General features: G+C 37.5%; 1 protein-coding gene and 1 long non-coding RNA gene across 3 annotated transcripts in view; one reads left to right on the forward strand and one right to left on the reverse strand.

The window, feature by feature from the left end:
- GUCY1A2 (guanylate cyclase 1 soluble subunit alpha 2) overlaps positions 1 to 26,999 on the reverse strand; it is a 338,126-nt gene that overhangs the window by 93,274 nt on the left and 217,853 nt on the right. The window contains exon 6 of the mRNA XM_045482650.1: positions 19,473 to 19,616. Coding sequence (XP_045338606.1) covers positions 19,473 to 19,616 — 144 coding nt within the window. The remainder of the gene's footprint in view (positions 1 to 19,472; positions 19,617 to 26,999) is intronic.
- Positions 2,417 to 3,233, forward strand: LOC123600595. 2 transcript variants are annotated; one of them, XR_006713692.1, is made up of 2 exons: positions 2,417 to 2,568; positions 2,712 to 3,233. It is a non-coding gene; the product is annotated as an uncharacterized LOC123600595 (long non-coding RNA). The 2 variants fall into 2 exon arrangements; XR_006713691.1 differs by having other exon boundaries at positions 2,869 to 3,233.

Genomic DNA, 26,999 nt, shown 5'->3' on the forward strand with positions numbered 1-26,999 from the left:
AAACTAACAAAACAGACTCTGAGCTATAGAGAAATGGTGGTTTCCAGAGGGAAGGGTGAGTGGGGGATAGGTGAAACAGGGGAAGGGGGTTAAGCATACACTTGTCATGATGAGCACTGTGTACGGAATTTTTGATTGTATCATATACCTGAAACTAATATAACACTGTGTGTTAATTATACTTGAATAAAAAATTAAGAGGAAAAAGATGGGGGGAGAAGGAAGAGAGGTGTGCAAAAGAATTATTAAAATGTTCAAGATAAAATTAGAAAAGTTCACAAATACATTTAATTGATGCAAGTCTACAAGAAATAATAAACCTTTGTTTTAATTTAAGATAAAAAGTCATGGGGCACCTGGGTGGCTCAGTCGGTTGAGCATCCGACTTCAGCTGAGGTCATGATCTCACAGTTCATGAGTTCAAGCCCCGTGTCGGGGTCTGTGCTGACAGCTCAGAGCCTGGAGCCTGTTTCCAATTCTGTGTCTCCCTCTCTCTCTGCCCCTCCCCTCCTCATGCTCTGTCTCTCTCTCTCTCTCTCTGTCTCAAAAATAAATAAAATATTAAAAAAATGTTTTTAATAAAATAAATAAAATAAAATAAAAAGTCATATATGCTCGCCAAATACAATCATAATGGACTTATTTATAGAATAAAATTATATAGTAAATTGCAGTTTTCTATACCTATTGAGTATCTGGTATCAAGCACACAGTAGTATCTTGATAAATATTTTAAAAAAATATTTAATATTTAAATATTTAATATTTAACGTTTATTCATTTTTGACAGACAGAGAGAGACAGAGCATGAGCGGGAAAGGGGCAGAGAGAGGGAGACACAATCTGAGGCAGTCTCCAGGCTCTGAGCTGTCAGCACAGAGCCCGACGTGGGGCTCAAACTCACAAAATGCGAGATCCTGACCTGAGCTGAAGTTGGACGCTTAACCGACTGAGCCACCCAGGCGTCCCATCTTGATAAATATTTTCGATGGAAAAGTGATGTATGAAAAAATGAATAAAGAATGAATAAATATACCAGGATATCATTTTTCTCCTGTTTGTCACAATGAATATTCTGTATTAGTGTATCAATTTTAATATAATTCAATAAATTATTCATAAGCTGCTTGCACTACAATGTACAAAGATGAAGACACCATCCAACATACAAAAGTTCTTCCAGTATAATTCATAATACAAAGAAGTATACATAACCTCTTTTTCATGGCAAATCGCAAATTTTGTTATAACTTGTTATGTAACAAGATATTTTACTTCAGAGCCCATCATTGGTGGCTCTAATATACACAAAGGATTTATTTGCAAGATAGGAGATATTAAATACCAACAGTTATATGGTACAAAAGTTATGGATTTCCTTAAGAGGAAGCAATTAATTGCCACTAAAGAGAGTCTGATTGTCAGTGATGAATTTACGCCAGTGAAACTTGGCCAAGAAGGATGAATAGAATAGGAAAATGAGAGGAAAATGAGTTAGAGAGGAAAGCCTCCAAAGACTATCAAAATTTCGTATTAATAATAGAAGAAGTTTTGTTGACACATGGGGACCAGCTGAGTAGGAGAGACAAAAGAGGCCAAGGAGAAAACATTTGAAAAAGGACTATCTAGGAGAGTGGTGTGGAAGAAAAGGTGAAGTCATTCATACTGATACCTTCTATCATTTTATTTCATTGAAAAATAAGAGTCTGTTGAGAATAAAAGTAGCAAGGGTAAGAGATAAACCCTTTTAAAGAGTGAAAAACATTAAGCAACGGTCACTGCCAGAGGATAGTAAAATGACACCCCTGAGAATTTAGGGACGAGTTGCGTTCAAAGGCATGCGTTTGTAACAGATAATTTAATTATCATGATCACATCATGTTCTCCAATAATGCTCATTAATTCCAGACCCAGACTGGTCTATTTAGGTAGTCCAGTGTGGCAGGAGATAAAAAAGAGTAAAACTAGAGGGCTGTCAGGAACAGTGTTGAGTCAGATATGAGACAATGGGATCTAGGCTAGATAAAGTGTTGTGAATTGGATTGTGTTGCCCCAAATTCATATGTTGAAATTCTAAGTTCCAATACCTCAGAATGTAACCTAATGCAGGAAATAGGATCATTGCACATGGAACTGGTTAAGATGAGGTCATAATGGAGTATGCGTGGGGCCCTGTAATCCAGTAAGACTGATGCCCTTATAAAAAGGAGAAATATGGACAGAGACAGACATGCACGCAAGGAGAGCACCATGTGAAGACTGACAGTTATGCTGTCCCCAGATCAACAACTACAGACAGACCCTTTCCTAGTGCCTTCAGAAGGGCCTCCTGGCCCTGCCAATGCCTTGATCTGAGATTTCTAGCCACAAAACTGTGAGACAATAAAATTCTAGCATTTAAGACACTCAGTTTGTGCCTTTGGCAAACAGAAGGCAAATAGCCAGAAGACAAATAAAAGACTGAAAACCTCTGAAGGGATTAGGCTTGCAGGTCACAGTGAGATCCGCGGGAATGGGAGAATACAAAATGGCGGACGAACAACAGGTTAACGTACAACTATCATGCACGTGAGCATAAATTTTTTTAAAGGTCAAAATTTTCCCTTAGAAGAGCTTCTTATTATAAATTCATAGTATTTGTAACTTGATACTTAGGCAAAGTGTAAATAAAAATCATTTTTCTATAATCAATTTCTTTCACACATTTGAAGATGACAACAAATACAAGAAATATGAAAAATGTTCATACCTGAAGACACATCAGGACACTCTACTATTTTCAAAAGTAAACATGTTGTTAGAGATGCAATGGAAGAGGCATGGGGATACAGAAGGGTACTGACATATTGGTGTTTTCCCTTTTGCAAGGTAACAACTGACCGACCCTAACAGAAAAGCTGAAGGTTAAAAGAAGAAATCTACTTGTCAACTTTGACCAAGTTCTACGTGAACAGTTGCCCCCAAAATCATGAGAGTCTCTCACTGAAGGAAGACTCAGGAATTGGGAGAAAATAGTTTTTTACAAGAACTAAACAGTAAAAATGGTAATATCCTATTAATAGAGAAATGACACTCAAGAGGTCAAAATAATTGGACTTCCCGACACAGCTTTGTGCAATGTTTTCTACTTCTTTTATATAATAACCTCAAAAAGACTCCAAGTGATATTTCTTCTATCATAATGAGCAGCTACTGGGAAAAAACAGAAACTATAAAATTATTTCTCCTGCTTCTGTCTGGCCTTGTCTTCTTCATTAGCTTTCTTGGTAAATCTCAAATGTTGAGATTCCATTGCCAATGAGTTACCTAATGTTTTATACATGTTTTATTGTATGTGGAATGAGAGAACTGTCCTCCAAATGTTCTATTTTTTAAAATCTTAACAATTACCAATAGTTAACTATAATACAAATTAATTAAATACAAGTGAATTTCCTAAGTTCCTATATAATTATCACCTCTGGTTATTCTGGCTAAACTAGAGTAAAAGGGGGTGGGGGGAAAGGAAGGGCATTTTAGCCCCAGTTCAGTAAAGACAAAAAGCTATATTATGCTTAAACTTTTAACCCACGTAATATGCTGTAATAGCATAGCTAAAGAGTAAAGTGATTTCAATATAGCACAGGATGCCCCACTGCATACAATGCAGACATCACACTGTATCATAACATCACAATATATATTCTCAATAATGGCATGATGAAGAAGTTCCACTTAGCTTCATTGTACTTTTGGTACCACAATTACTAATTTCTGCCTTAAGTGGTAAATTTAGCACTGGGATACATTTAGCAATTTTCAAAACATGTGATTCTAAATACGCAAATTTAGGGAGAAAAGAATATGAGAAGATAATATAAAGGAAATAGAGACCACTATAAATTTATACAGACTCCAGAAGTCAGTGTATCTAGTGGTACGCCAGGTAAATGGTGGCAAAAATATGGCAAATATAAAATCATATTACTTGTACAATGAAGGATCAGAGAGAAGAAATTATATACATATAAGCAAAGATATGATAGCTATCAATGTCATAACAACTAAATTCTCTCCTTTCTCCCACCACTGGGTAAATTTTAATTCAATTTATTGAGCATACATGTCTAGAACATCAGGTAATTACTATAACTAATAAAAGAGTTATAGTTTGAGACATCTGGATCCCAGCAAGGAATTCAATTGAATGCAGAAATGTACCAATGCTGAAGTTTATCATGAGGAATTATTTTCTGAACTGCTGTTAAGTAAATTTAATTCCTTGATCTATTCTCTGTATAACACAGTTAAACTGATTCTAATATTTTACATTTCTAGTTGTGTTCCTCTGAAAATATTTTAAATGGCATCAGTTCTTACCCATTTTAAATTTTACAGTCACGATTTGTGACTCAGTAATCAAGTATTTATTTATATTAATTTCTGCTAGTGTAGTTTTCTTTTATGACCATTATTTCTACCAACCCTCATTTTCCTGGCCAAATGCTTTAGTGTCCCATTTTGTTAAAAAGATTTGATGTTCGTAATAATTTTTAGCCAATAAAAGTTTTTGACCCTGTTCAGTTTTTTTTGTTGTTCATTAACATAATTGTTTATTAATTAGCAGATAATGGTTATTAGCTCAGGTCATGTTATAAAATTCTTCTTTAGCATTTATTTTGTATTTATTTATTTTTTAAATGAAATTTATTGTCACATTGGTTTCCATACAACACCCAGTGCTCATCCCAACAGGTGCCCTCCTCAATGCCCATTACCTACTTTCCCCTCCCCCCCACCCCCCATCAACCCTCAGTTTATTCTCAGTTTTTAAGAGTCTCTTATAGTTTGCCTCCTTCCCTCTCTGTAACTTTTTTTTTTCCTTCCCCTCCCCCATGGTCTTCTGTTAAGTTTCTCAGGATCCACCTAAGAGTGAAAACATATGGTATCTGTCTGTCTCTGTATGACTTATTTCACTTACCATAACACTCTCCAGTTCCATCCACGTTGCTACAAAAGGCTATATTTCATTCTTTCTCATTGCCAAGTAGTATTCCATTGTATATATAAACCACAACTTCTTTATCCATTCATCAGTTGATGGACATTTAGGCTCTTTCCATAATTTGGCTATTGTTGAGAGTGCTGCTATAAACATTGGGGTACAAGTGCCCCTATGCATCAGCACTCCTGTATTCCTTGGGGAAATTCCTAGCAGTGCTATTGCTGGGTCATAGGGTAGATCTATTTTTAATTTTTTGAGGAACCTCCATACTGTTTTCCAGAGTGGCCGCCCCAGTTTGCATTCCCACCAACAGTGCAAGAGGGTTCCCGTTTCTCCACATCCTCTCCAGCATCTGTAGTCTCCTGATTTGTTCATTTTAGCCACTCTGACTGACATGAGGTGATATATGAGTATGGTTTTGATTCGTATTTCCCTGATGAGGAGTTACGCTGAGCATCTTTTCATGTGCCTGTTGGCCATCTGGATGTCTTCTTTAGAGAAGTGTGTATTCATGTCTTCTGCCCATTTTTTCACTGGATAATTTGTTTTTCCGGTGTGCAGTTTGGTTAATTCTTTATTGATTTTGGATACTACCCCTTTGTCCGATATGTCATTTGCAAACATCTTTTCCCATTCCATCAGTTGCCTTTAGTCTTGCTGATTGTTGCCTTTGCAGTGCAGAAGCTTTTTTATCTTGATGACCCTGTTCAGTTTTAAGCATTATCTGCTGATTACTCTGTATGAACTGAATACATAGGTGAAAGTTTGTGCTTACTTCATTTTTTTTTAAACTTTTTTAACGTTTATTTATTTTTGAGACAGAGAAAGACAGAGCATGAATGGGGGAGGGTCACAGAGAGAGGGAGACACAGAATCTGAAACAGGCTCCAGGCTCTGAGCTGTCAGCACAGAGCCCGACGCAGGGCTTGAACCCACGGACCGTGAGATCATGACCTGAGCCGAAGTCAGATGCTCAACCGACCGAGCCACCCAGGCGCCCCATGTGCTTACTTCATTTTTAAGATATATTTATCTTTTTAAAATTATAGATACTTATAAAGAAGGAAAGAAGAGAAGTCCATGATAGTGCTGCCTGTATACTCTTACTGATACATGCAGGGGGCACCTGGGCGGTTGAGTCAGTTAAGCGTCTGACTGTTGATTTTGGCTCAGGTCATGATCTCACAGTTCGTGATTTCGAGCCCCAATATCAGGCTGTGCACTGACAGTGTGGAGCCTGCTTGGGATTCTCTGTCTCTCCTTCTCTCTCTGTTCCTCCTATGCATGCTCTCTCTCTCTCTCTCAAAATAAATAAATACACTTAAAAAAAGAAAAATGAATATGTAAAGTAATTCATGCATATATTTGGAAAATGTAAACAAATATAAAACTTCACGGTTAAAGGTAGAAAAAGCCACTTCTCCTAAGTGAACCAGTATCAACAGTTTTATGTGCATTACTCACAATAATATTATTTTGTGTAAATAAATCTAAGGTAGCCCATAGGAAAATGACAAGCAGTTTTACAAAATTGGCAAGGAAAGGGAGTAAGTGGGGTCTGGGGCTAGGGTGGGCTAGGCGTAGGGAAGGTAAACAGAATAGGAGAAGTAGAACACCACACAGGTCTGTACAAACACTTGACTGAGGGCCCGTGAGAAGCAGGACTTGGGTTTTCTCTTCCATGTCTGTACCTTTTCTTAGGTAAGGTGCTTGCCAAGCATGTTGAAATAACTAAATATAGGCTACTGACTGTTTGACACAGCTTTCAGATAAACTAATAATTAAAGCAAACAAGTTGAATGGAATCCTAGAGTCTGAAAATCTGGGCGGCTAATTGCATTTTTGACTGAATGGATTTAAGTGACCAGATGTTGTGGTATTGTGTAGACAGAATTTTTACTTAATGAGAGCCAAGAAAAAGCAGATTAGTATTTGGCACTCCCGCAGTTCAGTCTGCAACTCAATTATGTAGTTTTGTCCATGAGAGAGATTCAGTAAATGCTTGCTGGCTGAGTGATCAAACTACTTTACTACATTTTCCCACTTCCCATCAGGGCTTTGGTTATTGTAAATATAAAAGCGATCCTGGATAACTTAATATACAAAAGAATCAACTGATACCATCTGGAAAACAGTATGTCTTAAAGAACAATATTTCTTTTGGATTCTCTGTTGTGGTTTGAAATCTCTGTTCCCAGTTTGGGATTATTGTATTGCCACAAAGAAGAGATAACATCTTCTATTTCTCCTAAGAAGCTAATATTACAGAAGTTTATATTTCAGTATTATCCGCAACTTAACGTTTCCTTCAGAGATTGTGAAATTTTAGAAAACCACCAATTTTCAACTCTCTATATTAAATGCAGACATAATTATCCTCATTTCCACATCTTTGTGCACAGTTACAGCCACTAGGGTTTGTCTCAAATTAGAATGCCTTCAAGTCATTGCACTGCTGATACATCTGAACATTTCTTAAGGAAAAGAGAAAAGCAGTCATTCTTTTTCAAGGAAGATTAAAGTGATTAGCTTAGTCCTAAGATTAGAAATCATACATTCTAATTATATTGTGGAGGCAGTGTTAGGGAGATGGTTAGAGAGAGGGACTTTGAAGTCAAACAGATTTAAATTCCAATTAGGAATCTACTCTTACTTACCTACTTACTCTTATTTGACAATAACTCCCTTAACCTGTCTGAGTCCTGTTTTTTTCATTTGTAAATAAGGATGATACCTTATTCATGGTCCATGATTGCTGTAGGACTTACATGGTAACATTCAATACCTGCATATATTTCACCAATATGAAGACATGCTTATAAGACACAAGCATATGTGTGAATAAATTACATATATGTGTGTATAGATAGATGGACAGACAGATGAGAGGAAAAGGGAGCATGCATGCACTTTAGCATAATGCTGGGCACATAATAAGTGTTCAATGAAAGGCAATTCTTATTAAATAATCAGGTAATAGAATTCTACTCTTTCTACTCTGAACATTCTGGCGAGGTCCTGGCCAGTTTGGTATAGCAGAAGTTCAAAGATTTTTTTTTTTCAAGAAGATAGATCTGTGTTCAAATTTAGTTCTGCGATTGACTAGCTGTATGATCTTGGTCAAATTATGTAAACTTCTGAAGCTCCAATTGTTTAAAGGTAAAATAAGATTATAGAAATAATAACATTAAATTTACTCTGCAGGGTTTTGAGGAGTGAGCAAGATTAAAAGACATAAAGTGTATAAAACACTCGACACAAAGTCTGGCATACAGAAGACGTACAATATACATATCATTTTCTCCATGATCTTACACTTATTTTTTAACCCCTGATGTTTTATTTCTTGATCTAAAATATATAAGAACTACATCTGTACCCTTCATAGGGTTGCTGTGTAGACTGAATGAGATGCTATATAAACTACCAAACCACCCCAGTGCATAGCTGGTTTGCAATGTCTCTCAACTCCACTTTCCTAGATACAGACAAAATCTACAAAGACATCAAAATAATGAAGATCTGAATGTACAGCAACATCTTGAGTATTCCAAGAAGAATTTAAAGTCTTTGCCAAGTCTTTTCAAAAGCCTAATGCAAATTTCTCACTTGATAGTAAGATGGAAACAGTACTGAGAAAAATCCACCGTTCTCTTTCCACTTGGCATAGGTGTTGGTTCCAGACTGTAATTTCTGGGAGGGTCAAGGCCATATCTGGTTTAATTACCCTTACATCCCCAGTGCCTAACCAACTGTCTAGAAAATGGTAAGTATTCAAAGTCCATTTGTTAAACACATGAATAAAAGTCACTCCTGGCAATACTCCAGCAAGGATCACCCAGAATCAGCAAACTGCAAACTACCTCCAGAGTGAAAGTCTTTTGTCCCCTGAGACATTCAAAGCAGAGTCCAGGCCAATATTCGTACCCACCTGCTGATTCTCTGGTCATTTGACCATCAAAATTAGTCAATTTCTTCAACTTCAGCAGGCCTTCCACTAGAAACTACTCAAACGTATTTCGGACACTGTCGTCAAAATTACCATGTTTCACCAAAGAGCGTGATTTGCATTCATCAGATTTTACGAAATTTATTTTTTTATGGTTGGTTTAACCTTTGAATGAGCACATTAAACGCAAGTGGTAAAGCAGAATAATTTCTTAGAACCGAATCTACATGTAAATTTGATCTCGTAATATTTGCACACAGGGTGACAATTTCTGATGCTGTGGGAAGCGTTACAAATGTGCAGAAATCAATTCAGCCATTAGGAAAAAGCAAGAGTTGCTAGGAAACCACATTCCAAATAAGGAATATTATAGTGGTGACCCAGACAATTACCATATGCCTGACATGATATCAACACAAAGGGTAACAGACTTTTAAAAGCACACATGACACTGAATTATTCCTACCACTTTTGCAACTCTGGTGATTCAAGAGTTGCCTTTCTATGACTCAAAAATTCAAATGCAAAATCAAAGTGAGTTAAGAACAATGACAGATGCCTCCTAAGACTTACCAAGTCTCACCAGTGTGCTTAGGTACATCTATGGTATACAGTGTCACATAATTTCACTTTATTGAATGAAGTCCTCTCAATTTTTAAAAGAATCTACTCTTCAAGTCTGTATATTCTATTTCCATGTGTTTGAATATTCATAGGAGAAAAAAAAGCCTTCAAGAATAAACACTATTTTTTTAATTTTTTAAACATTTATTTTTGAGAGAGAGAGACAGATGTGAGTGGGGGAGGGTGAGAGAGAGAGAGAGACACAGAATCTGAAGCGGGCTCCAGGCTGTGAGGTGTCAGCACAGAGCCCGTCGTGGGGCTTGAACTCACAAACCGTGAGATCAACACCTGAGCCCAAGTTGGACACTTCACTGACTGAGCCACCCAGATGCCCTAATATACGACACAATTTAATATGTGGTGATGGTTGGTTGGTAAATTACAGGTGATGTGACTTTCTTCCGTGTGTCGTTTTTCAGAGGTCATTTGACATTTTGTGATTTTGGAAAACTAATAAAGTTACTTTGAAATGATTTTTACATTTCTATTTGGCGCTAGATATTAGATTTCAAGAGAGCATGACAAATCAAAAACATAAATCCTAACAGTACGGTTAGCAAGCAGAGAGCACATTCCTCTCTCGCATATCATTCCATCTGGCTGTCTTCACATCAGTGGTGGTAGTCTAAGATTCAAGCTGCTGGCCTTGGCATATGCACGTGTCACAATCAACTTTAAACGACAGCAAGTTAAACTGGCAGTAAAAAAGAAAAGCCTTCTTGGTCAGCAACACCAGAGAGACCATATTCTAAACTATAATGGGCTAACTGCCCTCACAATAGGTTGGTAAAATCACATCTTAATGTCTTTTTAGGAGCAAGACTTGGCAGACAGAGATTCTTATTCTTTACATAAAACTCAGATAAATAAAAATATGAGCTACCTAACTGCTTGGAGGCTTCACACTCTAAAGCACATGATCCAAGAACCAAACGAAAAGGAGCACCTTTACTAATATAATTTCTGGCCTCCTCTTAGGACATTGTACAAACACTCCTGGGAGGGACCCTCTCTCAGACAGGCTAAAATAAATGAAACAGATTATATCTTCTTGAGGAGGGTTTACCCTATCGTGACATGATTTAACAGCATAACTTTATAAAACATTTAAAGTGTGTCCCCACTAAAGTGCATTTCTCTTGTGAAAATGCGGAAGTGTAAAACCCAGTACACAAAACCAGGCTAAGCTATTTTGTATTTTACGTGCACAGTTTCCACCCAAACAATTTAACTTTCCCTTCGTTGCTTGGCTTCGTTTTCCTTTCACACACGTATTACTGCTATTTTTTGCATGTAGCAAAAATATGCAAATACTTTCACGAAAGGACTTCTCAGAAAATCTGTTTGACAAATATCATGACAAAACTCTTCAATAAGGCCAGCCCTTTCAGAAGTGTGTGCCTGACAAACTATTTTTTCCACAGATGAAAAAGGCGATCATCAGTCTAACTATATTATATGAGAATCAGTCATGATTAAAGACAAAAGCTAAAGCAAACCAGGAAGGGAATTCTAGCTCATTGACATGCGCAAAGCATAAATATTAAGGTCTATTAATTCATTATGCCAACATTTTATAGAAGGATTGCAAGGCAGTAAGTGTGCTCTATTACACCTCAGAACTGCAGCAGCGTGCCAGAAGTGCAATTCGATGACTAAAGCAAATTTCTTGCTCAAAACACAAAAATAACGAATTAGAATATAAGACACGATGTTTAAATCCAAAGACTATCTTAGGAAAAAATGTAAACATTTTAAAATATACATCTTCTGCATCACAATCCACAATAACCAAAGGGACAATAAACAGAGAAAAAACAATGAAGTAAAGTGGCTAAAGTGATTTTCAAAATAAGGATGAAATGACAGCCATTCGCTCCCACACACACATCACGGAACTTATCTCCCTCATTTCATAATTTAAAAAATTAATCGTTTTGGATGGAATAATTCTTAAATAGATTACTTATTTCCATTCTCTTAAAGAGGACACCTAACGATAGTTTAACTTTTCTTGACTAGAGCCATGAAAAGTCTAACTTAACAGATAACAGATACCACACAGTAAGAAAATTGTGACAATATGAAGTTTATTTACCACACTTCTATTTAACAAGCCCTATAGAGTGCAATTAGGAGCTCAGGTTAACGAATGTTTCTTATTCTTGCCTTCAACTGTAAAATTGAAATAATATCAATAGAGCCCTTCTAGGTTCGTGAGACTCAGTAGAGCTATCACATGTCAAGTCCTTGGATGGGCGACAGTCTGGCACACTGCCAAGGGCTTCAACAGATATTTATTGTTACTCTGCAGTGGCTAGTTTAAACACAGTTGGATGTTTTGGCCTTTTCTATTTACAGATAGTATCATCTGTGACTTGGGTTGAAAATAGGCACAAATGGAGATTAGTGAGGATGAATCATTATTAGTAAGAAAACTCTTATAAAAAATGTACATGACTTTGAACTTCTATTTCTAGGAAGAGCAGGTTGTATAATCTGAATACCCCTCTGCAGGTCAGCTCACAAGGCAATGAAAAGAGTATGACACCAAGATGGGGGGGGGGAGGGGGCGAAGATGAAGCTCAGTGAGAGGTCATTACTAAATCTGAGGGTGCTTGTCCGCTACAGGCATCTTCTGACTTCAGAAGGGAGTGAGGTTAGAGAAATGCTTTTGGGACTCTAACGGTACCTACAGAACTACAGGGACAAATACCCAAGTCTGAGGATGGCCAAGGGGGACACCTTGGTAAACCCTCCATACTTTTAAGATGAGACCCTAGGAGCCAACACCCCAGGTATAAGGGTGATACCAAAAATATAAGGTGAATCAGTAACTGGCCCCCATGGAGAAGGATGCCTGGCATTAAATCATGTGACCCTGATTGCTAGAGCCCCGAGCGATTCCTCCCACCCGAAGAACACATACAATTTCCCTGCAGGAGGGTAACATCATTCCACTTCTCGAATGATTCTGTAACTGTTCATACACAATCTCCAGCACACAAAAAGTAACAAGAATTAGGCACACAGGAGACAAGTAACATGACTAAAAACTAAGTGAAAGCACAGATATTATCATAGACCACGAGGCTCCAGAGAAGGTATTTATGGAGCAAAGAGTTTAAAGATGGCTGATACCGTCAAGGAAAGAAAAACAGTATGAAAAGTTTTGTCAGATGAATGGAAACTTAAAAAAACTACAAACTGCTCTGACAACATGAAGTATCAAGGGGGCGGGTTTAATGAATGATTTTCATAACCAGTTGAGGGGAGTATTAGTGAGTTAGAAGAGCTGAAGAGAATATACAGACTTAAGTTCTAATAATTAAACAGAAGCAAAGTACAAAAGAGAACCTATTGTAACCTCCTGTACTGGTAAACTCTCAGTGAAAATATACTTTAAACATATTCTTTAAAGACACAGAAACACATTTCTAGTACCATATAAATTCACTATACAAAGTGATGTATTAGAAAATACATTTAGCCATAAATTTCACCAGTAATAGTAACTTTGTATATTATTGCTACAATAAAACAGTAATTTACCAAAACTGCAACTATCTGCATTACCTAAAAGATTAAAAGTACTTTCAAACGTTGTCTACTGGATAAACACAGGAGGTGAGAATAAATTGGGCTATCTTAGTGAGCTCCCATAATGCCCAAGTAGTTCTTCTGAACCCTTAGGTTTTTGTCCTTAGGTTTAAGTTCTAGAGATAGAACATTTCTGGTAAGTACAATACACACTTCAGGGTGAAAAATAAAATTAGAATTTTATACATAAACACTTATCAAAGAATCACAGAGAATCAAATTACCAAATAATTAGTTTTTCTTTTCCCTAAATACAATCTTGGGCTATAATCTCATGGGGTTAAGTGAATACTGCAGTATTTGCAGAGAACAAATCCCTCCAAATATTAAAATAACGACATCAGATTTCCTTTATAAATAACAAGTATTTAAAAATTAATTGGAGAATAATTATTTCATAATCTCAAAAAATCCTGTAAACTCATTAGAAGATTCAGTCAAAGCTTACATGAGTTACAATTTAATGTATTACATGCAAATTGTAGTATACATAAATTGTATGTTAATATTCCTGCCTTTGGACTAGGCGGTTAGAGAAGATTCATAGCATTTCCCGGATTTGCAATTAAGATTGCTAAACACATTAGTATTACAACATGATTACACATTGTTTTTTTTTTTTAAACTCTCTTTCACAATCTCTGTATAATTGCCTCATTATATAAAATGCACTGTTCTCTAAACTAATGAAGCGAATTTGAATTTGTGTGCCTGTGTGATGAAATTCAATGCAAATATTTTTTAAAAACTGAAGTCCAGAAGTAAAACTTAGATATTTGGATACGCTGACTCAATCTTCTTCAAAAGCCTGAAATCGTGAAAATGCCACTGGTCTTTCTAAAATCTATATAATCACATTCTCCAGTCCATCAACGCAGCTTCTCTTTCCTACCCACATTTTTATTTCTAAGGAATAAAGCACAAGCAGTAATAAATATTTTGCTATTTTAATCAAACAGTGGTTAAATTATTAGTAAAAGCCTTTCAGCCTTAAAAACTGTTCAAAATACTTTGGTAAGATTAGGGTCACAAGGTTAAAGAACAGCATGAAGTCATACAATTTTCTTTCTTTTTTTTTTTTTTTTTCAACGTTTATTTATTTTTTTTGGGACAGAGAGAGACAGAGCATGAACGGGGGAGGGGCAGAGAGAGAGGGAGACACAGAATCGGAAACAGGCTCCAGGCTCTGAGCCATCAGCCCAGAGCCCGACGCGGGGCTCGAACTCACGGACCGCGAGATCGTGACCTGGCTGAAGTCGGATGCTTAACCGACTGCGCCACCCAGGCGCCCCAATCATACAATTTTCTAGTGAAGTCACAATATAGTAGCTCAAACAAAGGGCAAAGAATATAAATTTGATAGTACTTTTCTTCAAGAGTTAAGTTTAAGATGTAAGAAAAATCAGATTTCCTCTGCACGGGGGAGTGGAATAAGCATAATGCTGACATTTCTACAAGTTCAGCCAGGAGAATAAACACCATATTGAGAAAATATTAAAAATTTTAATCATTAATTTTAAAAGCAGCTTTTTGTTTGTTTCAAATTTTTATTTAAATTCTAATTAGTTAATATATAGCGTAGCATTGGTTTCAGGAGAATTTAGTGATTCATCACTTACATACAACACCCAGCACCCATCACAAGTGCCCTCCATAGTGCCCATCACCCATCTAGCCCATCCCCCACCCACCGCCCTCCATCAACCCTCAGTCTGTTCTCTATGGCTAAGTCTCTTAGGGTTTGCTTCCCTCTATGAAAGCAGGCTTAATTAAAGTCACTTTGGGATTATTTTTCCAAATGGACCATATTTGTGTATGCTTTGTAGCTACAGTGTGGAATGAGCTTGTGAGTCTCAGTAGAGTATTTATAAAAAATAATTTCTGTGAATATTATAAAATGAATAACTGAAATACTATATTCTTTTGTTACTTTAAAAAATTTTTAAACTAAACCAATTTTACAGTTAATGATTCAAGGATATTACCAATCACTTTCAAGGAATTATAACTGATAATTCAGGTACCTATTTCCTGTAATGAGAGGTGCCTGAAATACTTATAAAATCATGTACACATTATCAATTAATTTTTCAAAATATGAAAGGTTTGAGGGAACTTTATTTTGAAGTATTACAACTTAAATAGCTTAAATTTTAAGCATCCTAAACTTACATACTTTGAAGTAAACAATCAGCTGATCACATATCAACCCTACTGCACACCCAAGCATTTTTTTTTAACGTTTATTTATTTTTGAGACAGAGAGAGACAGAGCATGAACGGGGGAGGGTCAGAGAGAGAGGGAGACACAGAATCTGAAACAGGCTCCAGGCTCTGAGCTGTCAGCACAGAGCCCGACGCGGGGCTTGAACTCACAAACCATGAGATCATGACCTGAGCCGAAGTCAGAAGCTTACCTGACTGAGCCACCCAGGCGCCGCACACCCAAGCATTTTTAATAAAAGATTCTTTCAATAAGTTTAGAAATGTTCCCATGGCACCAACTTAGAAGCCAATTCAAAGTCAAATTACTATGCCAAAAACAATCTCAAACCACGCAAATAATATGAATAAGTAATGAAGCTAAAATTATTAAAGTGGTTTTATGATTTTGAATTCTCTTTCTGCATTCTTATTAAATCTTTATAGACATTTCCTCTTCTGATTTAATAAGACTATCTGATTCATAAGACAGAGTAATGTTACATACCACAGATAAAAATATGGAGGAGCACACCATAACACATGATTCCCTGGTTTTGTTCTAGGGTAATTTAAGTTTGCTTTGACAAGGCTGAATCAATACAAACATGATATCTCCTATAAAAGAAAATCCAACATAGAAAAACAATCCCAAGTGATAAGACTGCCCAGCTAGTAGTCTTGAAAATTTAAGAACTTATAGGAACTCAGTCTGGACTGTGTATATTTGCAGTTTGAAGCAGATCTGAGACAGCATTACTTTGTTTTCCTGGCCGTGGTAGAAGTGCCATTCCAATACTTGAATAACTGGATAATTATGTCCTGAGGGGACTTAAACTATTTTTTTGAATGCTCCATGCTTTCCTATTTTTATTGCTGATGAGAGTGGTGAGAAAACCCTTTCTCTTTCCACTGTTTTTTTTTAACGTTTATTTATTTTTGAGACAGAGAGAGACAGAGCATTAACACGGGAGGGGCAGAGAGAGAGGGAGACACAGAATCCGAAGCAGGATCCACGCTCTGAGCCATCAGCCCAGAGCCCGACGCGGGGCTCGAACTCATGGACCGCGAGATCGTGACCTGAGCCGAAGTCGGACACTTAACCGACTGAGCCACCCAGGCGCCCCCTTTCCACTTTTTAAAACTGCCAAATGTAAACATATATGTAAACATCAAAGAACAGTAGTAAAATGGGTGATTCTGCACTACAATCCTACCTGCACTTTCCTTCCTGCCTCCTCTCTCTTCCCATCATCTTCTTCCTTTCCCTTGCAGTTAAGCACCATCTTGAATTTGTAGTAACCACCCCCTTTTTTTTCCTTTACACCTTTTCCATCAATGCAGATACCTCCAAATTACATCTTTTTTCCCACTTTCCCAGTTTTGAGACTTAATTAAGTGGGATAAGACTACAGCCTCCTTTTCTGACTTGCTTCTTTTGGTCAAGATTATGTTTTTGACATTCACCCTTGTTGGTGTCAGTAGCTGAAGTCATTCATTTTCCCAAGTGTATGGTGTGTGTGTGTGTGTGTGTGTGTGTGTGTGTGTGTGTGTGTGTGTGTCTACACATACACACATTCATATACATTTTTTTCCACAGGCAATCCTTTCTATTAGATGGTTATTTGAGTTATTTCCAGTTTGAAACTCTTATCAAGGTGTTGCTGTGAATAATCTTGTGACTTGTGCTACACCTGAACACGTTCTTCCCTGAGCAAGCATCTAGGGGCGAGGTTACTGGGATGTAGGGAAGGCACAAACTAAGGCACACACAATATACCATACTTGGGACGGCGCACTCCCACCAGCTGTGTGTGACTTCCTGCTGCTCCAGATCCTCACCAACTGTGATAGTGTCAGAGCTTCAAAGTTGTGCCAAACTAGTAGGTAGAAATGCTACAGGATGGTGCTACCGATATATAGTCATCCCGTTACTCCTGAGGTTAACCAAAGATACTTTTAATGGTTAAATGTGTTGCAAAAAACCCTCCTAGTCTGTGGTTATCTTTTTCTCTTTTTAGGTGTTATTTGATAAGCAGGAAGGTTTTAACTTCAGTGTAGAAAAATTTACACCTATTTTCCTGTATGATTTGATAAGTTTTGACTTGACTAGTTTACAAAAAAAAATGTTCCTTATGCTGAGTTAAAACTCCCAAATTATAAATTTAAGACCTTATAGTGGGGCCCTTCACATTCAACCCAGGTGGAATTACATTCTGTATAGCTTCGTGAAGTACAGGTCCAGTTTTAATACTTTTGTCCACATGGATAAACAGTTGTCCTCCAACCTTTGATGGAATAGCCCATTCTTTCCCCACAGATCAATTTCACCTTCGTCATGTATCAAGTCCCTCTTTTCTCTGACACACTACAGAATTATTAAGACATGTTCAGTTTTGAATTCCTATGATTTGGCTTTGTAGAATCCCTTAGGATTACTGGGTCTGAGAACTGATTGATGTCTTTTACTGTTCCAGAAAAAAAAAATTCCTTGTTTTGCATTCCCTCTGTAACTCCACGTGAAACCCCAACGGAGCATATATTTTCCTACTCTGTTCTCCATTCCTCCCACTTATTTTATATTTTACATTATCTTATTCATATTTCGACATTTTTAATTCTCTGAACCTGATTATGGGTAATTTCTTCAGCTCTAGGTTTCAGTATACTAATTTTTCCTTCAGCTCTGTCTAATCTGCTTTTAAATTCATCCACCGGCCATTTTCTTAAGTATTATGTTGATTACTTAGGGGTTCTCTGGTTCTTTTTCACATCTACTGTTCCTGTCTCGTGTTTTTAAGCTTCTTCTTTATTTTCTTAATTATATGAAACATTGTCATTTTGATTCTGTCTGAAAATTTTGATAATCTGATAACACTTCACTGTTTTCTTAGCTATTGTTCCCACTGGTTCTTACCTATAATACTTTGACTTCTTTCATGAACGTGTGGGTTTAGGGTTATTTTTTTGTGGGGGAGGTGAGGGGTTGTTTTATTTTGTTTTTAGTATTAGTCACTCAGTCCCCAGATACGGATATCCATATATTCAAATATCCAAAGATATGGATCTTCTTTGCAAGAGGGATTGAAGTTGACTTCCTCCAGAAAGAAGTAATGTTTCCTAGTTTCCTACTATCACTTCTCATGACAGAGCAATGAATTTAAATTCCCCACTGAAATTTTGTCAATCTACACACACAACATTCTTGGCACATTTTTTCTTTCCTAATAGTTCAGTGAGGTGCTTAGTAGTTTTTAGAAATCTTAAAGAGTGTTAAATATTTTAAAAATATTTTTAACACAGCATTTCAATAATTTTAGTCAGAAGGACACTCATAATATCTAATTTGCCCTAACTCCAGGAATAGGATTGTACCACATTTTGAGGCTTTCTTTTTCTCTATTTATTTTAAACTCACATTTGGTGAGCTGTTATAAAAGGGCTGCCTTACATTCATGGTTACTTCTCCAAATACATGATTTCTGGTTTCTAAGAAGTCACAGTAACAATACTTCTGGGATCCACTGGGTCTGGGAAAGACTAGAGGTAGGTGATCTCATCCATTCTTAGAGGTAGACGTTAGACTGCAGAGAGGCATCAGTACCAAAAAGAGTACAACATACCAGGAGCTACATTTCCCACCACGATTAAATTTTCTTAGTTATTGGGCTCCGACCTTCAAGCTCTGCTACATTAAAAACACGCACAGGTAACCCTGAGTGCTGAGGTTTTATCAGGAACACTTACCTGTACACTACCCAAAGTAAGTGTTCAGGTCCTCCATTTTCTTCTGAGGATTATGTCTGAGACCCTGATTCCTACTACCATCTTTGCTTGGTGTTGGTGAGTTGGTAACTGACAATGAGTGTTTCTTTAGTCTGTCTTTAGCTCTTTGTTTTCTCCATGGCAATTAGCCTTTCATACACCTTTTCCTATTTTGGATCTTATTCCATTTGTTCTTTTCCTGGTGTTCTATGAGTTTTTTCTAGTTAAGCCTCATCCTCCTTACTTGTCTAAATCTGTAGGACATGTAAGTAGAATTCAAAAGGGAATTTCTTGCCCCCTTCAGTTAAAGGCATGCTACTACTCAAACCACATTGTAGAGAAGGTTACCTGAATTGGTCTTCCATCAGGCGTCAGCACCTCTTCTGAAAGTTCCATCATCTTCAGGGCCATGAGAGCAATGGGCTTAGCGTGGCAGAGGCTTTTCCTATGGAGTCCTGCAGCAACACAGTATGCATCACCTATTGTTTCCACCTGCAGCAATCAGACAAACCAAATGCAAACATATGATAATGAGCCAGAGGAGAAATGATGAGTTATCTGCAATCACAAATGTTGCTGAAAACATGTCAGCAAAACATCAATAAATTAAGCAATTAGACAACAGAGTGTAATCACAGCAGAGTTTGCAAACAGCCGCTGTCGAATACTGACATCTCACTCCAGGGCTGTTCATCAATGTTATCACCATAGATGATCATTGAAATTGGGGAAAACTGGAACATAAAACAATTATCCTCCACAAAAACAGAACTGCCAGTATTTTGTGTGAACAATTTTCAAATAATGACCTTTTACAAAGCTATCCTCTTGTCTCCTTCAACCTTTCAATATTATTTATATCTGAGAGATGAGAAACTGATGTACAAAAACCCATCCATAACCCTACAATTAAAGAGGTAACAGGCACTGTCAGAGTCTTTTCAGACCCTATTCTAATTTTATTGTCAGCATCCATTCTGAATAGACATTGCTTTTGTTAAATCTTTTAAGTATTTACCCCAGGTTAAAATTCTTAAATTTCTAAAGCATATAGCATGATACATAACTTATGTTCAGAGGAAAGTTCTCTAATTATCCAAAGTATATGGTGGTATACTATGGATAATTTGCAAATGATATATCTGACAAGGGGCCAATATCCAAAAACTATAAAGAACTCCTATAACTCAACACTAAAGAAACTAATCCAGTTAAAAACTGGGCAGAGGACCAGAATAGACACTTTTCCAAGAAAGACATACAGATGATCAACAGACACATGAAAAGATGCTCAACATCACTAACAATCAGGGAAGTCCAAATCAAAAGCACAATGAGATATCACCTTACACCCATCCGGGCTAAAATTGAAAAGACAAGAAGTAACAAGTATTGGTGAGGATGTAGAGAAAAAGGAGGTGGGAATGTAAATTGGTGCAACCATTGTGGAAAAGAGTATGGAAAAAGTATAATACTTTTTTAAAGAAACAGTTGCTCAAAACATTAGAAATAGACATGCCATATGATCCAATAATTCCATTATTCAGTATTTACTGAAGGAAAATAAAAACATGAGCTAGAAAAGGTATACACATCTCTATGTTTACTGCAGCATTATTTACAATAGCCAAGACACAAAAGCTACCTAAGGGTCCATCAACAGACAAACAGATAAAAAAAAGATGAAATTGTGCCATTTGAGACAAGATAGATGGACATAGGAGGTATTATTCCGAGTGAGATAAGTCAATCAGAGAAAGACAAAGACCATGTGAGTCCACTCATAAATGGAATCTTAATAAACAAACAAAAAGCAGAATCAGAACTATAAATACAGAGAACTGATGGTTACCAGAGGAGAAGGGGATGGAGGTGTTGCCAAAATGGATGAAGGGGAGAGGGAGATAGAAGCTTCCAGTTATGGAATAAGTCAAGGGAGTAAAAAGAGCATAAGGTATATAGTCAATGACATTGTAATAGCGATGTAATGGGACAAGCGGTAGTTAGATTATGGTGAGCACAGCATAATGTATAAACTTGACCAATCACTAAGTTGAACACCTACAACTAATCTAACATTGTGTGTCAACCATTCTCAAATTTAAAAAGTATATGGAGATGGGGCGCCTGGGTGGCTCAATCAGTTGAGCGTCCGACTTCGGCTCAGGTCATGATCTCACAGTCCATGAGTTTGAGCCCCGCGTCAGGCTCTGTGCTGACAGCTCGGAGCCTGGAGCCTGCTTCAGATTCTGTGTCTCCCCCTCTCTCTGCCCCTCCCCTACTCATGCTCTGTCTCTCTCTGTCTCAAAAATAAATAAAAACAGTTAAAAAAAGTATATGGAGGTAAACTCCTCAATAGTTCTAACATTTTAATTAGAGGAAAGTGACAAAATATCATGTTAAATGTCCAATTCCAATATCGCCTTTTCTATGAATCCCTCCATGGTCTCCCCATTGGTTCTTAGTACAACCAACCATTCCTTCTGTTTCCACAGCACTTCCCACACCTCCTTGCTATGGCTTTCATCATAGGTTATAATCAAGATGTATCCCCAACTCTGATGGCAGCTCTTTAAGAATCGGTCCATGTTTTCTTCACCTCTGTATTCCTAATGCTTATAGTGGTTTCTAAAATATAGCTACTTAGTAAATATATACCAAATGAATAAACAAATAAATCATGTTTATCATGATTTATGCATGTTTATCCATGTTTATCAGGATTATAATAAATCATTCTAATAGTGTGTTCATATTCACTGCTCATTTCATGAGTGCCACATAGATGTGTATAGAAAAAAAAATTGCCTCTGAATGATTGGAGATGCTTCTATCATAAATTACCAAAACTTATAAAATATGCTATTAGTTAAGATATAATAGCCATAATTAGATTTTGTGTGAGTGCATTCTAACAATAGGGTATTAAAAAATGTACTGCATAAAATCTGTTGGCACTTATTTAGAGAATATAATGAGAAGAGTTAAGCTCATGAGACGAGGAATGCCAAAACGATCACTTGATCACCAAAATCTTTTCAGAAAATATGCATCTAAAGTTACTCCCAATACCCTAGACCTATCATAAAGTTCAACATTTTCACCTGTTTTCTTGTGCCAGAGAAATGGAAATAAAATCATATGGTAAGAAAAGAAAGACAATGCATTGTGAGTTGGGAAAGGTTATACTCCAAGGACTGAAATATACTTCCCCCAAAGAATTCCCACTGAGAAAGACATCCAGTAAATAATGAATGTCTAAAATGTGTCAGTTTACCATTTCCCCCTGAAAACACAATGTCCTCTGCTAATCCTATTTATTTCATCCTTTTGTACTTCTATATACTTTAAATTTTTATATAAATTCCAGTTAACAAACAGTGTAATATTAGTTTCAGGTGTACAATATAGTGATTCAACACTTTCATACAATACCCAGTGCCCATCACAAGTGTACTCCTTCATTCCTGTCACCTATTTCACTGACCCCCCCACTCACCCCCCGCTTTGGTAACCATCAGTGTATTCTCTGCAGTTAAGAGTGTGTTTCTTGGTTTGCTTCTCTCTCTTTTTCCCCTTGGCTTACTTGTTTCTTAAATCCCACATGAGTGAAATCATATGGTATTTGTCTTTCTCTAACTCACTGACTTTGCTTAGCATTATACCCCCTAGCTCCAACCATATCATTGCAAATGGCAAGATTTCATTCTTTTTTATAGCTGAGAAATATTCCATTCTATGTATATACCACATGTTGTGAGCCATGAACTTTGAAACTAAATTCTGATTTTCAGATATCAGAACACATAGGCAGTCAATTATTTGTACAAACTGAATTGCTTTACAGTGAACTGTAAACATGCATGTTCCTGAAGCATTATCTCTTCTTGAAATCCCTATCCTCCTCTTCATCAGCCGTCATCGTCATTATCTTTTCAGCTAAAGTTGATTGAGTTCCACTAAATGTGTATTCCTAGAATTTGTACCGTAAGAATACAGATTAGTTATATGTTGTACTTTTTTCTTTTAGCAGTGTGTAATGTAGTATGGATATGGACCAGTTGCCAATGGATATGACACAGAATTCTAAGAAAGTGCAAGATAAATGTGTACACAATATAACAAATTCACATGAAAATCTATACATGATCATGTAAGCTTTTATAGTATTTAGTTTCCAAATATTTGAAGTCTGTTTACCTATCAGAAACAATAGGATCAAGAATTAGGCAAGGGATGCCTGGGTGGCTCAGTTGCTTAAGTGTCTGACTCTTGATTTTGGTTGAGGTCACGATCTCAACAATCTTGAGTTCCAGCCCTGTGTTGGGCTTGGAGCTAATGGCAATGAGCCTGCTTGAGATTCTCTCTGTCTCTCCCTCTCTCTCCCTCTCCCTCCCTCCCTGCCCCATCTTGCTCGTGCTCTCTCTCTCTCTCAAAATAAATAAATAAATAAATAAACTGAGAAAAACTAGGCAAGAGATAGACATCAAAAAACAATGGCCTGTATCAAGTTGTGCAACTCACAATTATTCATAAACATCCAACATATAGAAAAAATCTAAAAGATGTTTTCATCATGCTAGGCTAGAGTATGCTGCAATAACAATATAACTTCAAAATCTGAATGCCCCAAAATAACAAAGGCTTATTTTTGATTCATGCTACAAATTCATGTGGGTTAAGGGATTGGAGGAGAGGGGAGAAACATGTGCTGTGTCTCTCTACTCTAGGACAAAAGCTAATAGAACCTTCCCACCTGGTCCTGGTTGCCATGGCAGAGATAAAGAGGTTCTGACAAACCGTGCACTAGCCATTACAGCTTTGTCCCAGATGTGACATATAGAGCTTCTCAAGATTCATCCACCAAAGCAAGTCACATGACCATGATCAGTGCAAAGGCGATGGGAAAATTCAACCACCCTTCTGCCCAGACACGAATCAGAAATATTTGGTGAGTAGTACTTGTATGCACATGAATGAATAGGTAATAGCTTAAAAGTTTTCAAATACTTAGATGTCTGGAGACTGCAGGTAATATATCTGTAAGATGTTTTTTTTCTTTCCTTACAGATATATTCAGCATCTTAACCTAAAAATCTTGGTCATTTAGCTACCACCTTAGCCATGCATCTTTCCATGGAAGTTCTATTCTTCTCTCCCTTCATCTAATTCTGATCTATGCAAGTTTAGCAGAATTAAGTATATATGCAAATTTTAATGGGTTCCCTCCAAAAACATTAGTCAATTTTGCTTCACGGGAGCAGAAAAAGGGAAAACATTATATACCAATTACATTTGCTCCTAAGGATGTTTCCTTGAGTTAAACCAGATAAACAAGTGGGAATTGTAAACTTTCAAAAAAAAAAACTGCCCGTAAAGTTGACTATGTTCTGTCCTTTACAATTGCCTTGGTGTTTTTTACATATAATTTTAAATACAACAAACTACCTAAAGTAGTGCATTTCATTTATTAGTAGTGCATTGACATCTCTGACCTGTTCTTGAATGGTACTAGATAAGAATAAAGATGGCTGAACTACTCACGGAGGTGGAAAAGACTGCTCACATCCTTTTCTGAACATAGGAGGCTTCTGCACTAAAATTATTATGTATGACTATTGCCTCACATATTATTATAGATGCTTTTATCAAACTAAAACAATTTACCCATCTCTGTATATCATCTGTTCAACCCTTGATAGTAAAAACCCTCACATTATCCCAAAAATAAAGGAGGTGTAGAAATAAAGGAGTGCACAGAGCTGTGCACTCTTCCTTTTTATTTATGTTATTTTAGTTAAAAAAATTTTTTTTAATGTTTATTTATTTTTGAGAGAGAGACAGACAGAGTCAGAGCCTAAGTGGGATAGGGTCAGAGAGAGAGGGAGACATAGAATCTGAAGCAGGCGCCAGGCTCCAAGCTGTCAGCACAGAGCCTGATGCAGGGCTCAAACTCACGAACTGCGAGGTCATGACCTGAGCCAAAGTGGGACACCCAACCGACTGAGCCACCCAGGCGCCCCAATGTTATTTTAGTTTTAAAGTAATCATTTAAAAGAGTTTATTTTAGTTCTTAATAGGATCTCACTCCTGTAACATTCTTCTCCATCCCCTCCAGGCTAATGCTCAAGAAATATCTACAAGGTTTCTTAGAAATTTGGGCACAGTAAGGAGAAAGGAGTTTGTGTGTGTTATGGGGAAGGGTAGTGGTGGTGATACTGGCCTAGGATTAGCCTAAAAGAATACTGTGTATAACAGGGCAATGAATAATCTCTGTCCTACGGATTCACACCCACCTCAGTCCTTCAATCCCACAATCCTTGGTCTGTCTTCTTTTTAACTTTAGGACTTGTAAAAGAAAGCTTGTGGAGTGGGGGGAGGGGCATAAAAATAGAGGGTCAGAGAGCTCTGGCAGCCTATTTTACTGAACAACCTCCCTCTCTCCTTCTAGGTATCATCAAGAGGAGAAGCAAATTGGAAAGTCTGCTTTCTAATTGTTTTGCTTTCTGGTTTTGGTCCCTCAAGTCATTAAAAACAGAAAGAGGAGAGAAAAGTTGAGAGAGACACAGAAAGGAGAAGAGAGATGTTGGAATGAGTTGGAGGCAGATGAAGTCTACAAATGAATATGTCTTTTCTCTCCTGGAATCTCACAGAGCACTTTGTCACCTGGTCATGATCAGGTAGGCAAAAGGGGGCTGAGAACCATGCCACACTCTGCATGAGCTCATTGACTGTGGCTAAGAACACGTGATTCCCAGAAAGGACACCCTATTCACTCTTGTTGAGAGGATAGAGCCACACCTGCCAGCCTAATCACCTCTCCGACATCAGGTATGGTTCCTGATGTGACAATGAAAGGAAGGGAGGTGGAAGAGGTTTCCAGTGGTTGGTAAGAAGCCTCAGTCCACAGGTGGTTCTGAAGGTCCCTGTCACCTAGAAACCAAAAAATGGGGTTGCTGGTGCTCTGGACACAGATTATCCAAAAGACTGACTAGAAAAGGTAGAGCATGGCACAGGCCTTCATGAAGACTTATCAGTAGCAAAAAAGCTACTGGGAAGTTTTGGATTTGGGTAGATTTAGAGGTCCCTTACTTTTATCCTTTACCTCATACAAGTTCAGCAGCTCTCCACTGTTTATGTCCCTGTTTTTCCAGATACTCAGCAGGGTGGGTGACATGGGCTCCTGGCCAAAGATGAAAATTCAGGTGTTGATGGCCAAGTACAGGTCTTGGGGCCATGGCGTTATCCACTGGAAGATGAGAAACTTGCCAGACATTAAACATGAACCTAGCTTTTCATTGTTCTTGTGGTTGTGGGGCTTGAAGATACAATGATCCTCTTCCAATATGACTCTTAAGTACCTACATCAGAAGCAGGCGGGAAGGCCTTGACACAAAGATTCAAGCAATGGAGATGAAGGCAGTGCTGTCTTTAGTATCATTTCCTTGGCTTAGACAGATGATGGCCATGTCCACAAAAGCTACATTAATGATGACGACAGCACTGATGGAGCACAGAGACCAGCACATGCACAACACCACAGTTGGCCAAACAGAGGTCCGACAACTGATGGCAGGTAATCTTGGGCGAGAACAATTTCCAAAGGCAGGCGTTAACCACATGAGTACCCAAAGAGCTTGAGTATCCCCATGGACTGCCCTGCTGAATGTGGTCTGATTTCCCTTCACAGGGTAGTTACTCCTGTACGAACTGGGCTATAGTTTCCCATTAGTAATAACAATTGTTTTGTCAGATTCTGGGAGGCTGTGGTCTGAGGCAGTGATGAAGGTGAAGAAGCTATAGGTGATGTCCTGCTCCTGTAGATGAAGGACGGGGTGGGGGGGGGGGTGGGCAAACAGTGCTGATCCTATGTTT

This window comes from Leopardus geoffroyi, chromosome D1, assembly GCF_018350155.1.
Source record: "Leopardus geoffroyi isolate Oge1 chromosome D1, O.geoffroyi_Oge1_pat1.0, whole genome shotgun sequence".
In the NCBI taxonomy this organism is placed as follows: domain Eukaryota; kingdom Metazoa; phylum Chordata; class Mammalia; order Carnivora; family Felidae; genus Leopardus; species Leopardus geoffroyi.